This window comes from Carassius carassius, chromosome 8 (genome assembly GCF_963082965.1).
Source record: "Carassius carassius chromosome 8, fCarCar2.1, whole genome shotgun sequence".
Classification (NCBI taxonomy): domain Eukaryota; kingdom Metazoa; phylum Chordata; class Actinopteri; order Cypriniformes; family Cyprinidae; genus Carassius; species Carassius carassius.
Genome location: NC_081762.1, coordinates 948,954 through 964,331, shown reverse-complemented (window position 1 = coordinate 964,331; position 15,378 = coordinate 948,954). Strand labels below are relative to the sequence as shown.

General features: G+C 43.4%; 1 protein-coding gene across 2 annotated transcripts in view; it reads right to left on the bottom strand.

The window, feature by feature from the left end:
- Nucleotides 1-13,378: 13,378 nt before the first annotated feature.
- Nucleotides 13,379-15,378, bottom strand: part of LOC132144922 (adhesion G-protein coupled receptor G2-like) — a 21,846-nt gene continuing 19,846 nt past the window's right edge. The window contains exons 4-8 of one of the 2 annotated variants that reach the window (XM_059555510.1): nucleotides 15,311-15,378; nucleotides 14,961-15,226; nucleotides 14,379-14,469; nucleotides 14,005-14,288; nucleotides 13,379-13,868 (exon numbers count right to left, since the gene is read on the bottom strand). The exon at nucleotides 15,311-15,378 is cut by the window's right edge and continues 54 nt beyond it. In XM_059555510.1, coding sequence (XP_059411493.1) covers nucleotides 13,732-13,868; nucleotides 14,005-14,288; nucleotides 14,379-14,469; nucleotides 14,961-15,226; nucleotides 15,311-15,378 — 846 coding nt within the window. In that variant the 3' untranslated portion in view covers nucleotides 13,379-13,731. The remainder of the gene's footprint in view (nucleotides 13,869-14,004; nucleotides 14,289-14,378; nucleotides 14,470-14,960; nucleotides 15,227-15,310) is intronic. The other variant, XM_059555509.1, reaches the window with a different exon arrangement.

Sequence of the window (15,378 nt, the reverse complement as noted above, 5' to 3'; positions counted from 1 at the left end):
GAATAGTTTATCAATGTTGAAAGTTGTGCTGGTTTATATATTTTTAGAAACCACAATGCATTTTATTTTTCAGGAGTCACAGATCCAGAAAGTTCAAAAGAACATCATTTATTTAAAATTGAAATATGTTGTAACATTATAAATTAATAAAATGATTACAATAAAAAATTAAACCACATTTTTACTGCCACTTTGATGAATTTAATGTGTCATTGCAAAATAAAAGTTTCAATTCCTTAAAAAGACATTAAACATTTTTTTAACAATAGTGTGCAGTATCTCTCAAAAGTCAAATTTATTTCCACAAAAAAAGCCTGCAATATAATAGGAGCTTGCATGACATTCAAATGATGGCAATTAAATGAGGTATTCTAAAAATGAAATAATGTTTCCAGTGTTTGGGAGGAACTAAGTAGAAGTAGTGATGCTGAGGCCTAAACTGACTCTTCTAATGATCATCTGTAAGAATCTGGAAGTGTCTGGCAGCTTTGAGATGCTGTTTGGACGTCCTCCACACCGCAGATTCATGTTTGAGGTTGTGCGGCATATCAGGACCATCAGGAAAACACCAGTCCATCCTGGCAACTATCATTTAATCACAAAGTTCTCTGCTATCTACATTTTGGAGCAAATCAGTGTTTCATGAAAAGTGCAACTCCCTGCCAAATCGGCGAAACCTGAAATCCGATGCACAGTCTGAGGCTTTTTAATTAAAACAAGAGCCAATGGGTTTGATACAAAGTGCATCTAATGGAAATGCAGATCTATGATGCTGGGATCAACAATCAACAATCAACAATCAATATTATTTACACTGTAGCACGAACAGTTCAGTTTCTGGAGGGTTTAAATGCCGTGATGTGAAACTCATATTGTTGTTAAAGTGGTTATTTTCATTATCTTGTGTTATTTGAGCTGTTTAAATTGTATGTCACAGCCTATTTTATCCTAATGAGAATAAATCTACATGGAATGGAAAGGCAAAGTGCTTGTATAAACAGTTTGAAGTGTAATGCATTTTAATATTTACTGAAAGTGACGCTAACTTTTCAACTTTAAGCAGTTAGAGCACACAACTCTACAAGGGACACGACTCGCGGAGGAAGATTTTGAATTTCACTAACAAAAATTAAATGTAATTTTATTAATAAGATTCGGGAGGAGTGCGTCAGATACTTAGCCTAATCAACACAGGTGGACCATAATCAAGTAATCAATCCCATAGTATAAATATCGCTGACTTACCTCTATCCATTGACGGTTTATCAGCATGATGGTTCGCTTCGTCCGTCATCTTACCACAGACCCAATTTTCGTACCAACGAAGTGAGCTACACAGGGGATTTATAAGACCTGCTGCTGCTTTTCTCGGACCCGAGATCATTTCTACCCAGCCAAACACGGCCGTTGAGCAGCATTAAGCGTCATCGTGACAGCTGCTCTCCTCGCCAAGCCACACGTCGTGGCCAATAGACCGTGCAAGCTCCGAGCTCGCCTTGCTCGACACAACAATCGTGCCGCCCGAGACCGAGCCCTCCCCGAGCGCTGGATTGCAGCAGAAAGAACCCAACCAGCACGGGTCGAACCCCAGTTCTCACCGCGGCTCAGCCTTTCACCCCGGCGTACCGGCCGAGTGGCAGTTTGAGGCCGCTTCCTCTAGCAGCGCAGACCGCGCGACGTTAACCAATACATTTTCAGGCGAAGACGCTAAAAACAGGTTCTTCTTTTTCTTCATTGGATTTTTACGGCAGTTGGCATCCAAAGTGTTGCATCTAAAAGCAGGTTCGCGGCAAAAGTTTGTTAAACGACGTCATGACGCAGTTCCGTCATCTTCTGCTAGTGGCGGTTTTGGCAAACCAGCGTAAAGGTGAATTACCACCACCTGCTGATCTGGAGTGTGGATTGCGCATAGATTTGTACTACAGATACAAACGTTCCGTCGAACGAAGGTGCCACTTAACCACGAAGCAAAGGCATTACATTCGCCTTACCGCGCACGTTTAAACCTCACGGAAATGATACAGACATAAGTTCCATGAAGGAGAAAGGAGAACAAAAAAAAAAAAAAAAAAGCTCGTAAGTCTCTGGATAAAAGAGTCTCTGCTAAATGCTTAATTTAATTTTAAATTTTAATTTCTATGCAAGTTTTCTGGTAGGACCAAATCATTTAGGGACCTATTTCACCATTCACAGGTGTGATCTAAAACGCATCCGCTATAGTGTTTCAACGCAGGATAGCAAGTGTGAGTAAAATAACTGTCGCCTTTTAAGTCCACATGAAATCAAAAATTGACTATATTTACTTTGTTTGCCTAAATTGATCGTTTTGTGCTGAACAATTCATCCATGCGAGCCAATCCACAAAAAAAAAAAAAAAAAAAAAAAAAAAAAAAATTTCTGCCTTAATCTTTAATCAAAATCTGAAAATGCCCCCCCCCCCTCTGCATTGGAGGACCTTCACTGATGATGTAGGCTTGAGGAATTTGGTGTCTGCTTAATCCATAACCACGCCCCTCAAACTGACACTGACAGGCTGCCTGTGTGTAGCGAGCATTGACAGCGTGTGAAAGGAGAGATGGCAAGGAGGTGCATTTTTGTAAATGATCCTCGGTGTGTTCCTGTTCTCATCTTCCTTTTCCTGCTGAAACTAAATTGTGGTGATTCAGGTGGCGAGTAATCCTCAATAACCGATTGTAAACTTGCATTTAGATCTGTCTCTATTTTTCGAATTAAACACCTACTTATCTAGATCCAATCAGGTGCTAGTTGGAAAATAAGCCACGCCCACTACTTTCCTCATTTATTATTCCGTTTCTCTCGGAAATACGTCACAACACTGGAGAAAAGTCGTTTGCAACTCCCGTTTCACGGGGACTTTAAGGACCGTAATACGAAAAAACTGGCAAGTAAACATCTTTAGAAACCACTTGGAAGCGAATAGCACATAACTGCCATTAACCCATTTGCTTGCAAGCATCGCCAACCGCCCCAGTTTATTATCATTCATTTTCACAGCACGTTAAACATCACTCCCTTACTTGATCTGGATAAACCCGGCATCAATTGAAAGCCAATTGACCAATATTTCGATAAAACATCATTTCAGTGACAGTTATTAAGTAATTATGTCAGGAAAACGATTCCTATTCCTGAACGGTAAACGTCGAAGTGTTAGCTCGTGGACAAATGTTGATCATGGATCTAGTCAGAAAGAATCATGAGCAGAAACATCTTTATTTTGGGTATGTAATTTCTGTCTCCATGTCAAAAATGGGGGGTGACTGGTAAGGGGTTAATGTTATTGCTGTAATCATGTCTTTCGGTACAACGTCTTACAAGACTAAACATGCTTCATCGTTTCCAAAAGCCTCTGTTTCCACAGTCCATACTACAACGTGAAAACAGCGTTCCAAACGTATCCGCTCAGGAAACCGTCTAAAGAGCCCGGAGGCCAAACGAGAGGAAAGATGCTTTTCCAACAGGAACCTAATAATGTGGACAAGGCTCGAGGAATTGTCAAATCAGGCAACCAATTGCTGAGCTGGTGACACAGTAGGCTACCCATTCATTTTTAGCTTGCCCCATCAAATGTTACTAACCTTTTTTTTTTTTTTTACTCTTCCCACAGCCAACATCTACAGCAGCCGAAGCAAGTAGCCTTGCACGTACCTCCTCACTGCCGCAGCAGTGTCTGCTCCCGCAGGGGCCTTTCCTATACCTCCTCACTGCCGCAGCAGTTACTGCTCCCGCAGGAGCCTTACCTGTACCTCATCACTGCCGCAGCAGCGTCTGCTCCCGCAGGAGACTTTCCCGTATCTCCCCACTGCCGCAGCAATGTCTGCTCCCGCAGGAGCCTTTCCTATACCTCCTCACTGCTGCAGCAGTGTCTGCTCCCGCAGGAGCCTTTCCCGTATCTCTCCACTGCCGCAGCAGTGTCTGCTCCCGCAGGAACCTTTCCTATACCTCCTCACTGCCGCAGCAGTGTCTGCTCCCACAGAAGCCTTCCCTATACCTCCCCACTGCCGCAGCAGCGTCTGCTCCCGCAGGAGCCTTTCCCGTATCTCCCCACTGCCGCAGCAGTGTCTGCTCCCGCAGGAGCCTTTCCTATACCTCCTCACTGCCGCAGTAGTGTCTGCTCCCGCAGGAGCCTTTCCTATACCTCCCCACTGCCGCAGCAGTGTCTGCTCCCGCAGGAGCCTTTCCTATACCTCCCCACTGCCGCAGCAGTGTCTGCTCCCGCAGGAGCCTTTCCTATACCTCCCCACTGCCGCAGCAGTGTCTGCTCCCGCAGGAGCCTTTCCTATACCTCCTCACTGCCGCAGCAGTATCTGCTCCTGCAGGAGCCTTTCCTGTATCTCCCCACTGCCACAGCAGCGTCTGTTCACACGCAAAAAAAAAAAAAAATAATACTAATAATAATTTCCGCTTCTAGGTATGCCAGGCATCCTAGGTTGCGGTGACAGCATCATGTATCGACAATAGCCAAGACTATATTAGGCCCATTCTCCAATCAACGTTTTTTATTATTTTTTTTAATTATAATTATCAGGCGGCCTACCATAATTCGGCTATCAAACTGCTCCGTTATCCCATCTCAGCACTGCACTTCACGCTCGCCCGTGCTCTCAAAGGATGACGTGAGCCTGCAGGTGGCAAAGAAGTCTCCATCCACAAATAGACATGCATCGTTTGCAGATATAAGGTATTCCATCGTACTTTAACAGGTAAATCCGATACGTGCCACATTTTAAAGGAGCTCTCACTAACGGAGTTTAATGCCACAGTTACATTAGAATGCATCTCATTCTGGTCTCAGGGGCGGCGCGTCGGTCCCATCATGAGGCATGTGGTCCGGAGCGCGTATGACCAAGGCATCATTTCAACCGAACTCACTCCAAATATATGAACTTACCGGTTTTTGAATACCTTACATTTAAGGCAGTTGTTTACGTCCATATTAGGGTTAAATCGTCGGACTTTAAATAAAATCTACTATAGTTTAAAAAATAAATAAATAAATAAAAATAAAAAATAAAATAAATACTTATGAAAAATAATTTCACTGGACAAGCGAGATGACAATAGTGCCGACTACATGAACTAGCAGTTTTAAATATAGTATTTTATATTTAATGCCAGTTTATCAGTACGTCCAAAAAATATATATATTTTTTTCGATTATTGCTTTTTCGTGCACCTGCATGGTTAAAATGGCAAATAGTAAGCTCAGACAAGTATAAAGAATCTTTCTCTTACTCCACCCATGCACGATTACATCGTCGATATGTACCATCGATCTCATGTGCTGACAATATGACAATACGACAACGACCACATCGCCGATACACGGCACCTATTTGGGGTACACTGGCACAGGAAATCCTATTTATTTTTGCACGCTTAATTTCGAATACAATGACTACAACAAGATTTTTCGGACTCATTATCGGAAGCAGCTTATTGGATTTGCTAAACAATTATTCAAGTAAGCCTCACAGCGTCTACCCTCGTAGACAACCAAATCCTCCTCAGTATCGAACTCCCTGTCAGGCGCTGCAAGAGTGCTCCCGGTTGAGCCAACCTTTGCCTACTTCGTTCAACTATCAGCAAAGCTTACTCGTATGACATCGTGAGTATTAAACTCCTGTCAGACGCTTTCCCGCTTAAGCAATCTTGGACTTTCCATCCGACCACCAGCGAAGTTTACCCGATTAAAAAGCTAGATTAACCCCCAAAAAAAAAAAAAAAAAAAAAAAACACCGGATGCCGGCCATAGCCTCCCGGCCAGATAACCTTACCTTTTCGATCCTATGACCAGCGAGGCTTCTCTCTTCGATGACAGGAGCTCGAGCTCCCATCGGATGCCGACGAGAGCCTCCCGGCCAGACAACCTCACCTTTTCCAATCTGCGGCCAACAAGGCTTACCCGTTCGTTGCCTGGAGCTCACACTCCCTTCGGACGTAGGTAAAAGCCCCTGGCTACCTGTTTTGCCATTCTGTCTTACGTACGGAGAGGTTTACCCATCCAATGCACGGAGTCAGGGCTCCCATTGAATGTAGGTGAGAGCTTCCCGGCTAGACAACCTTACCTTTTCGTCCTTTGGCCAGCGAGGCTTAACCGTTCGATTCCGGGAGCTAAGCTCCTGTCGGCCGAAGGTAAGAGCCTCCCGGCCGGACAACCTTTTCCGTCCTTCAGCCAGAGAGGTTTACCCGTTCGATTCCTGGAGCTAAGCTCCTATCGGACCTCGGTCAGAGCCTCCTGGCTAGACAACCTGACCTTTTCCATCCTTGGCCAGCGAGGCTCACCCGTTCGATGAGAGTGCTCCCATCGGACGCTGGCGAGAGCCTCCTGGCCAGCCAATCACGACCATTCCGCGTGGTCTAGGTTACAAAACCTACAAGCAAGCCGTTCGATGCCGCAGGCACCAAACACACAAATAAACCCTCCCTCCTTCCTACGGTCGCCAAGGCTTACCCGTCTCTTGCCGTGAGTAGCAAACTCCCATAAGACGCTGACGACAGCCTAACGACCACACAAACTTACCTTTTCCATCCTACGGCCTGCGAGGCTCACCCAGTTGTTTTTGGGGAACTGGAAGTCCCCGTTGGATGCGGACAAATGCCTCCTGGCCACCTATCGTTACCTTTTCTGTCACACATCCGGAGAGGCTTACCCGTTCGATGCGTGTGCTCCCTTCGGACGCCGGCGAGAGCCTCCCGGTTAGACAACCTTATCTTTTCCTTTTCTATGGTCAGCGAGGCTTACCCGTTTGATGCGCGTGCTCCCTTCGGACGCTGGCGAGAGCCTCCTGGACAGACTGGCTTTACGTTTCCACTCTACGGTCGGCGAGGCTTACCCGTTCGATGCGTGTGCTCCCTTCGGACGTCGGTAACAGTCTCTCGGCCACGCAACTTCCCTTTCCATTTGACGGTAGGCGAGGCTTAACCGTCCGACGCTACGAGTCTCGTCCTCTCGCCAAATCCTGCAAAAAAAATAAAAAAATAAAAATAAATAAATAAATAATAATAATAACTCAGCTACCCTCAGCTACCCTCACATCTTTTAACCCCGCCTGGCGAGGCTTACCCGTTCGATGTTCTGAGTCTAATGCCCCATCGGATGCTGCGAGAGACCTCCCAGTCGGGTTTTCCTTTCCAATCTCCCCGTCCGGCGAGGCTTACCCGTCTGATGCGTGCGCTCCCTTCAGACGTCTGGCGAGAGTTCTCCCGGGCGGGCCTATGCTTGCCGGCCGCAAGTGAGTCTCATCCATCTAATGCCGTGAGTCGGGATCTCCCATCAGATGTCGCCAGAGTCCTCCTTGTCGGCCAGCCCAAAGCTTTTTATCTGCCAAACCGAGAGGACCCAGACGTCCATCATTCTGAGTCTCAATCTCCTGTCGGAGGCTTCATGGGCCCTCTCGGTCAGCACTAGGCCCTTCACCCACTGAATAGCAGGGGCTATCAGCCAGTAGGGCCCGTACGCCGACACCGTGACCTATTCCGGTCGAGGCAACTCGGGTCCTCCTGGTCGGGCACCACAACCACGCTGCTCCTCCTCATCGGCCGGAAGGGCTCACCGTTCCAGCGCCAAAAAGCTCCAGTTGAGCATCGGCTCGAGCCCTACCGACCGGGCGCCAACAACCAAGTAGTTCACTAGCTGCAGCCGGTAGGGCCTACTCTCCCAACACCCAAGTCGCTCGAGACGACTTCTCAGAAACCAAATCAGCCCCCGCCAGTACTCTATGCTTTTGGGGGGGCATTCTCTAAACTGGCGGCTGTCCTCCTGTATATTTGCTTTTTGGGGGGTACTCTAGGTTCGGGCCATTCCCGAGCTCGGAGCCCTTCCCCGGACAGCACGCCAAATACGCATTCCATACCTCAGCTAATTATATGTAAGCGTGAACTATTGAAATGTAATTTTATTAATAAGATTCGGGAGGAGCGCGTCAGATACTTAGCCTAATCAACACAGGTGGACCATAATCAAGTAATCAATCCCATAGTATAAATATCGCTGACTTACCTCTATCCATTGACGGTTTATCAGCATCCCTCCTCCACCCCATCTCCTCACTTCAAGTTCACTTTATAAATAGACGGGGAAGGGGGGGGTACTCTAGGTTCGGGCCATTCCCGAGCTCGGAGCCCTTCCCCGGACAGCACGCCAAATACGCATTCCATACCTCAGCTAATTATATGTAAGCGTGAACTATTGAAATGACAGATATTGAAAAAATGTGTCTGATGAGAAGATAAGCTGCTTATTCCAATGTTGTTTTGACTTGTTAAATTAATTGTTTTATATATAACTTTATGAGTGTTTAGCAGCTGACATATTAGACAATGATGTTCATATCTGATAAGGTGAAATTGTGGAAACATACTCAGTTATGAACGTAACCTCAGTTCCCTGAGATACTTCACTCATACTGCATATGGGGGGAAAAGCTCCTTTTTTCCTCGATGCTGAAGCTTTTTTTCAATAGCGCGTTGCAACTGCACTGCCGTGGGTTTAAACTGTTAAACTTTTTAAACCAATGACAGTGCTGCGTAGCTGTGGGAGCCTGAAAGCCCAGCAAAATGGGCGGAGCATATGGCTATATAAGCAGGCAAATCGCCATGGGATTTCAGGTCATTCGACTGAAGCGAAGACACTGAAGCCGCAGCCTTGAGGCACGGTATATAATGCAGTACTCATTCTGTATCTCAGGGAACCAAGGCTATATTCGTAACCGAGTATGTTCCCTTTCGATACTTCACTCATACTGCGTATGGGGAATGAACGACAAGACTTATCTTGGACACCTTGGGGTCCAGGAGACAAGTGAGAGGGCCGGATCCGTCTAACCCTTTATGCTACACTTGCTAAGAGGGAGCTAGCTCCCTGGAGGTGGCATGATGACGGAGTTCGACAGAGGCCATCATATCATACCGAGAGAACCCAAGCATGCAAGTTCGAGATGTCCAGGTTATAGAGTCTGACAAAGGTGGACGGCAAGGACCAGCCGGCTGCCTCACAGATGTCCTTGATAGAGACACCACTAGACCAGGCCCACGAAGAGGCCATCCCTCTAGTGGAGTGGGCTCTTACTCCTATGGGGCAATAAAGGTCTGTTGAGGACTAACACAGAGCAATAGTGTCGACTATCCAACATGAGAGGCGCTGCTTTGAGACTGAAGACCCCTTGGTGCGGCCACCAAAGCAGACAAAAAGCTGGTCAGATTGCCAGAATGGCTGTGACCACTCAATGTAGATGAGTAATTCCAGATCTCGCTGTGTATGGAGTACACTACAGTCTCCGTGCTCACAGGGTCCCAAACACAAATAATTTTTATATTTATTTATTAAAACAATTATTATCATTGTCTGGCTATCTGGGTCTTCCGTATGCAGTTAAAGGTTAGGATTATAACTTTTTCGGTAGTATTAAATCACATCGTAAGTGTATATTAGCTCCTTTAGTTGTTTTCTTGTGGTATCTGATAGAGCATTTGTACACAGAAGCGGTGCTACGTGACGTGAGACTTAACAAGTGAATTGGGCCCAAACTCAAGGCATGTAAGGCTCACCGAAAGGGCCTGCAGTTCGCCAACATGTTTGACCAATGCTAGAGCAAGTAGCAGAGCGGTTTTGAGCATTAGGGGCTGAAGGTCAGCTGTCCGCAACGGCTCAAAGAGAGGCCCTTTGAGTGCCTCGAGGACCGTGGAAAGGTTCTAAGTGGGAACAGTGAGAGGACGCGGGGGTTCAACCACCTAGAACCTCTCGGGAAACGTACAATGAGGCTGTTTCAACCTACTGATTGGCCAGTGATAGGAGCATGTAATGCTGCAATGGCTGCTACATACACCTTGAACATGGAAGGGGTGAGACCCTTGTCCAGACGCTCCTGGAGAAATGACAGTATCGGAGATACGTCACACTCAACAGGGCCTTCGTTTTGCGCTGAGCACCAGTCAACTAAGACCGACCACTTTTGGGTGTAGAGGCGTCTCATAGACTGGTGGCAGAGGCACTCTAAGTGGCTAAGGATCACAGATCTGTGATGGTCTAACTCAGTCCACGACTGGGCCAGGATGAACCAGTTGCCGAGATATTTTAGAACACGGATTCCCATCTGCCTCAGAGGGGAAAACGCCTCATTCATGCACTTCATGAAAGTGCAAGGAGCCAGAGACAGCCCGAAGGGAAGGAATGTACATTGGTAAGCCACGCCCTCGAACGTGAACCTCAAGATTCGTCTGTGATGGGGAGCTATCTGGATGTGAAAGTAAGCATCTTTTAGATCCAGCGAAAAGAACCAGTTCTCGGGCAAATCTGTGTGAGGATCTGTTTCAATGTTACCATCCGGAACATCTGTCTCATGAGGGAGAGTTTCAGGAATCTGAGGTCTAAGATGGTTCTGAGACCACCATCTTTTTTTGGGGATGAGGAAATAACGGCTGTAAAACCCCAATCTGCTTTCTGAGGAGGGAACCATTTCTATGGCTCCCTTTCTTAGCATAGTCATCACTTCAGCACGGAGTACCTGAGCATCGTCCGGTTCAACAAAAAGTACAACTACTGATCGCCCCCCGGAAACACAAGTGTATTCGGTTGAACTGCAGTGTGTAGCCGTGTTTTATTATCCACAAAACCCACTTGGACACTCTGGAGATGGCCTGCCAGGCCTTAGCCCACATGACAAGAGGTTGGATAGTGTCGGATGGCACAATAAGAGCATGAAGTCTCTGTGAGTGCCACCTCAGTGTGGGGTTTTCCCAGGCAAAAGATGGCCGTCATCATCATGCAGAGGGGCTCTGCATATGACACAGCTGTGGCGTGGCATTTGCTCTAATGCCACTGCCGTGAGAACAGTGTCTGAAATTCTCCTTTAGACCGGTAAAAAACACTGGAAACTGCTCTTTCAGAAGCGCCGGATGGCTGGAGGTGATCCACTGAGAAGCGGCCCAGAAGCGGGAAGCGGGCAGCTTGAGAACAGCGCTAGAGAGCGGCAATCTGCAAGAACACCGGCGCTGCAGGCAATCTCAGCTGGTCTCCTGAAGTGCCTCTTCGACGGCGAGAGCTTGTTTCAGGCAAAGGGGTTCAGCAAACCAGATCCATCATTGGTTTAAAAGGTTTAACAGTTTAAACCAATGGTAATGCAGTTTCACTGTGCTATTGAAAAAAAAGGCTTCAGCATCGATGAAAAAAAAACTTTTCCTCCATACACAGTATGAGTGAAGTATCGAAAGGAAACTGTTTCTTTGGACCTACCTATGTTAGTTATAGGTATGTTGACCAAAGTGGTAACTGGTTTAGAGATTGGTATCATTATAAACATGAGCACTGATTTGTGTACGGGTCAAATGTTATTCTACACAAACTATGTTGATTTATGTTTTTTTGTTGGTGTTTTTGTTTAATTCTTTTTAACTCTTTACGGTTCAAGGTTAATTTGTTTTGAATCCAAGATACTAGGACATCTTCCACTGCTTATAATAGTTATGGGCGCTTTCTAAGCACTGCTCAGTGTAGCTTCAAAACCCTTTTGATTAACTGGTTTTGAGCCAGTGATTCAAATGCGTATCAAACCGCCGAAGTCACGTGATTTCAGTTAACAAGTCTTCTTTGGGTCATAAATGCTTCGTGTTTAGAAATGTAAATTCGCTGCTTAGTAAGTGGTGAGCTCATTAATTATGGTTTTTACCTTGGATCGGTTTTCTAAACTTGTAGACATGTTTTATCCTGACAGCTTTATAATACAACTACTGATACTATATGAATAAATACTAAAAATAGGCGTATTATAGCCTTACAGTTGTGACTTAGTGCAGAAACACGTTTTGGATGATGGTTTTATGATGTATTTGCTTCAATATTTACATTTCCTTAATTTAGAGCAAACTCTGTTGCTCAATAGACATGCCACGGACAGCGTCTTTTCCCAACTATTTCCTGATACGATTCCAGTCCTGCCACATCAGACTGAAAAGCTGATCCATGTAAACATTTCTGCGAGTCTCAACGACCGCAGTCCCTTTCCTGGTCTTTCCTTGTCTCCAGCAAGATGATTTACAGGAGAAGAACTCAAGCCACACAGGGAGAGTTCTGCCATATCTTGTCCAGGCAGATGAGCATTAAGCATCTGAACAAACAAACATCTCTGACCAGACGCTGTGGTTTTTTACTCATGATTACTAGGTTTTGAAAATTGCATGAAACTTACGCTCTAAGACTTGGTGCTTTACAAAGAATCATCAGTGTTTTTTGCCAGTATGGCTAACTGTGCATGCAATGCATTGTTGTTACATACTTAAAATGGTCCTGCATCCTCTAGTCTTGAGGTCTCTAGATATTGCTTTGACTCGGTTTATGATTTTGAAAGAAGGCTCCCCTGCTCACCAAGTCTGCACTTATTGGACCACAAATACATTAAAAATAGTGAAAAATGATTACAATTTCAAACAACTGATTGCTATTTAATTATATTTAAAAATTTAATTTATTCCTATGATGGAAAGCTCAATTAAAAAAAAAACCTAGAGGAATTATGAAAGAATGCAGTTTCCTGCCAAATCTGTCCGGAAAGCTCTAAAATATAAATAATTGCGTTTTAGGGTTAGGCAAACACAGTTATGGTTTTGGTTTTATATGGATATGGTTTTATAATGTATTTGCTCATTAGTTAAATTTTGAACGGCATTTATTTGAAATAGAAATCATTTGCAACATTATAAATATCTGTAATGTCACTTTTGATCAAAAGTTCAATGCCGCCCTTATCAGCAGTGCGAGTTTGACTGGAAGCATTATGATTTGCATTCCTCAGTGACCATTAAAACACACCCACAACATTAAAGCCAGTCACTCTGAAAGGAACTCATTCAGCTGGATTGGGGAGGTTTATTAGTCACTGTGATCCAGAACTAAGTATTGAGTCATTAGCTGGTTGTAATAGCAACTACAGTACATTAGTCTGCCAACTCATCCTCATCTCCAGCTCATTCATGAGTTACACACTGCAATCTAAAACCCTAACAGCGCCCTCTGCTGGCACACAAACCTGTCAATCTACAATAAATGCATATTTACATTTACACTTATGCATTCAGGCTAACATTTTTTTTCCCCTGGGAATCGAACACACAACCTTTGTGCTGCTAATGTAATAAATATAGTAGCCTAACACTGATATACTCACATGTAGAATGACAATAATAATAATAATAATAATACATAAATGGATGGAGAAAATAGTTAATATTATCATCTTAATGCACTGTAATATAAAAAATACCACGGTTATTAATATTATTGAACGATTTTATTTACCCCTCAGAAATATATACCTAAAATAAACTCTAGATGGAAACTGCATTAGAATTATTTGAACCAAAACCTTTTATTTGACATCTTTACTCCTAATACATAATCTAATAATAAATGAAATACTGTTTATTATGAGTCAAACAATCAATATTTCATGACTACAATTACAGTTACTCTAAAGTCACAAATACAATACAAATACCCAATGTAGCTTCCAGTTACAATGCTCATGTACATGTTAAATTAACTTTGTTTAAAATGTCTTAAAAGCTAACAATCCCACTTATGATCCCATTATAAATGATATTCCCATCCCCATACAGAATATTATTAAACACAGAGGACTACTAGTATTCTGGAAGTCTGCTGTTTACATATCAGCTGTCTAAGAAACTAAGAGGTGGTTTTCTGTTTTAATTAGGTTAATTATAAACATTTTCCAGACCATTCATGTTGGGTGGAACCATTGTTGTGGTGGAGCCAGAGCTTCTTGGATCATCAGAGAAACGACCCTCAACGTCATTGTGAATGTAGTAGTAATACAGGAAGAGGAAAAACCCTGAAATCAAACAATCAACAATAATAAAACATAAATCTAAATGATTACATTCAGATATTTTATTGAAACAATTTGCTGACGTCTGTAGGAAACGTGTTCTACTAAACCTAATGCACTCCATGTGATTGTTTCTCACCCTGAAATGAGTTCAGCACAGTGAATATGTAATATGAGGGAACGAGCATCGCTCCATAACTGAAGAACGCCACAGACCACGTCAGACCGAAGAGCAGGAACAAACTCAACACCATCATCAGATGCTTTCTGAACGTCTTTCTCTTGCCGTCAATTGCTCTTAGGCGTCTGGCCTGAACAATCCTAGTTAATATAGTGATGAAGATTCCTGTTGTGAAGATGAAAACTAAAGTGTAGTAGCCAATGTTCACTGTGTAGAGAATGACGGGATTTGTAATCCAGCACCTGTCATTAGAAAAGAATGAAAATTAGTTAGGAAGAAAATCAGAAGACGTGCATAAATATACATGTAAATTTAAATTTTACAAAACGTACATTCGTGAAATTTTTCCAGTTGTTGATTTTATGGTTACTGTTGTATATTCTCCTACAGAAGCAATAGCTATGACTATTGGAGCAGGAAACACTGAAAACACACAGAGACAAGCGGTATTATAGTTAAAAAACTAAACATAAAAAAACTAATGAATACATTTTATTAGTCATTTTTGTTACTGAAAAATACTTAAACTTGGTATGATAAAATAACAAATAAATAAATAAAAATAAAACAAAAATAAAAAAAATATAAAAACTATACAGAATATTTATCAAAAAAGAGACAGAAACTGTATTTAGAAATACAAAAATCTCCTAAAAATACTAAAACTAAAAAAAAAAAATCTATTGCTTTAAAATATCAATGAAAACTATTTTGAAACTATCTTAATGATACTAAAATAAGTGTTCAGATGCTCTTAAAGTTACAACTCAAGAAAAGGACAAAACCACCATAAAATTATCATGACAGTTGTTTAATATATTTTCAACTCCTGTGCAATATATTTTCTTTTTCGGGTGAACTTACAGTGGGACAAGATAGATGAAATAGATCAATGTTTTGTTGCTGTAACTCACCCCAGGCCAACACGGTGATCTTCCTCATGTAGTTTGAGATAGTGACGTTCTGTCTGATGAGCCATAAGTACATGTGAAGAGCTTGAATGAAGAACCAGGTGAATGAGGCCAGCATGGAGTAATGCAGGAGCAGCGCTATGAAGACACACGCAGCGTTGTCTCCTGTGTTAGCGATGCTCTCGTTTGACAAAAACGATGCATTCAGTAGAGACAAAGCCACAAACATGTTCATCAGGATCTTCGTGGCCTGATTTGATTTGGCTTTCCTGTTAAAACATACGAAAACATTTGCAACATAAACTAATCCTGAAATAACAGCACTAACTATGTCCTAATTGAAGATACTCTACCGTAGCAGGAAATGCATGAATAAAGCGACGGCCAGAAAAAACATGGAGATGCCGCAGCCGATAGAAGA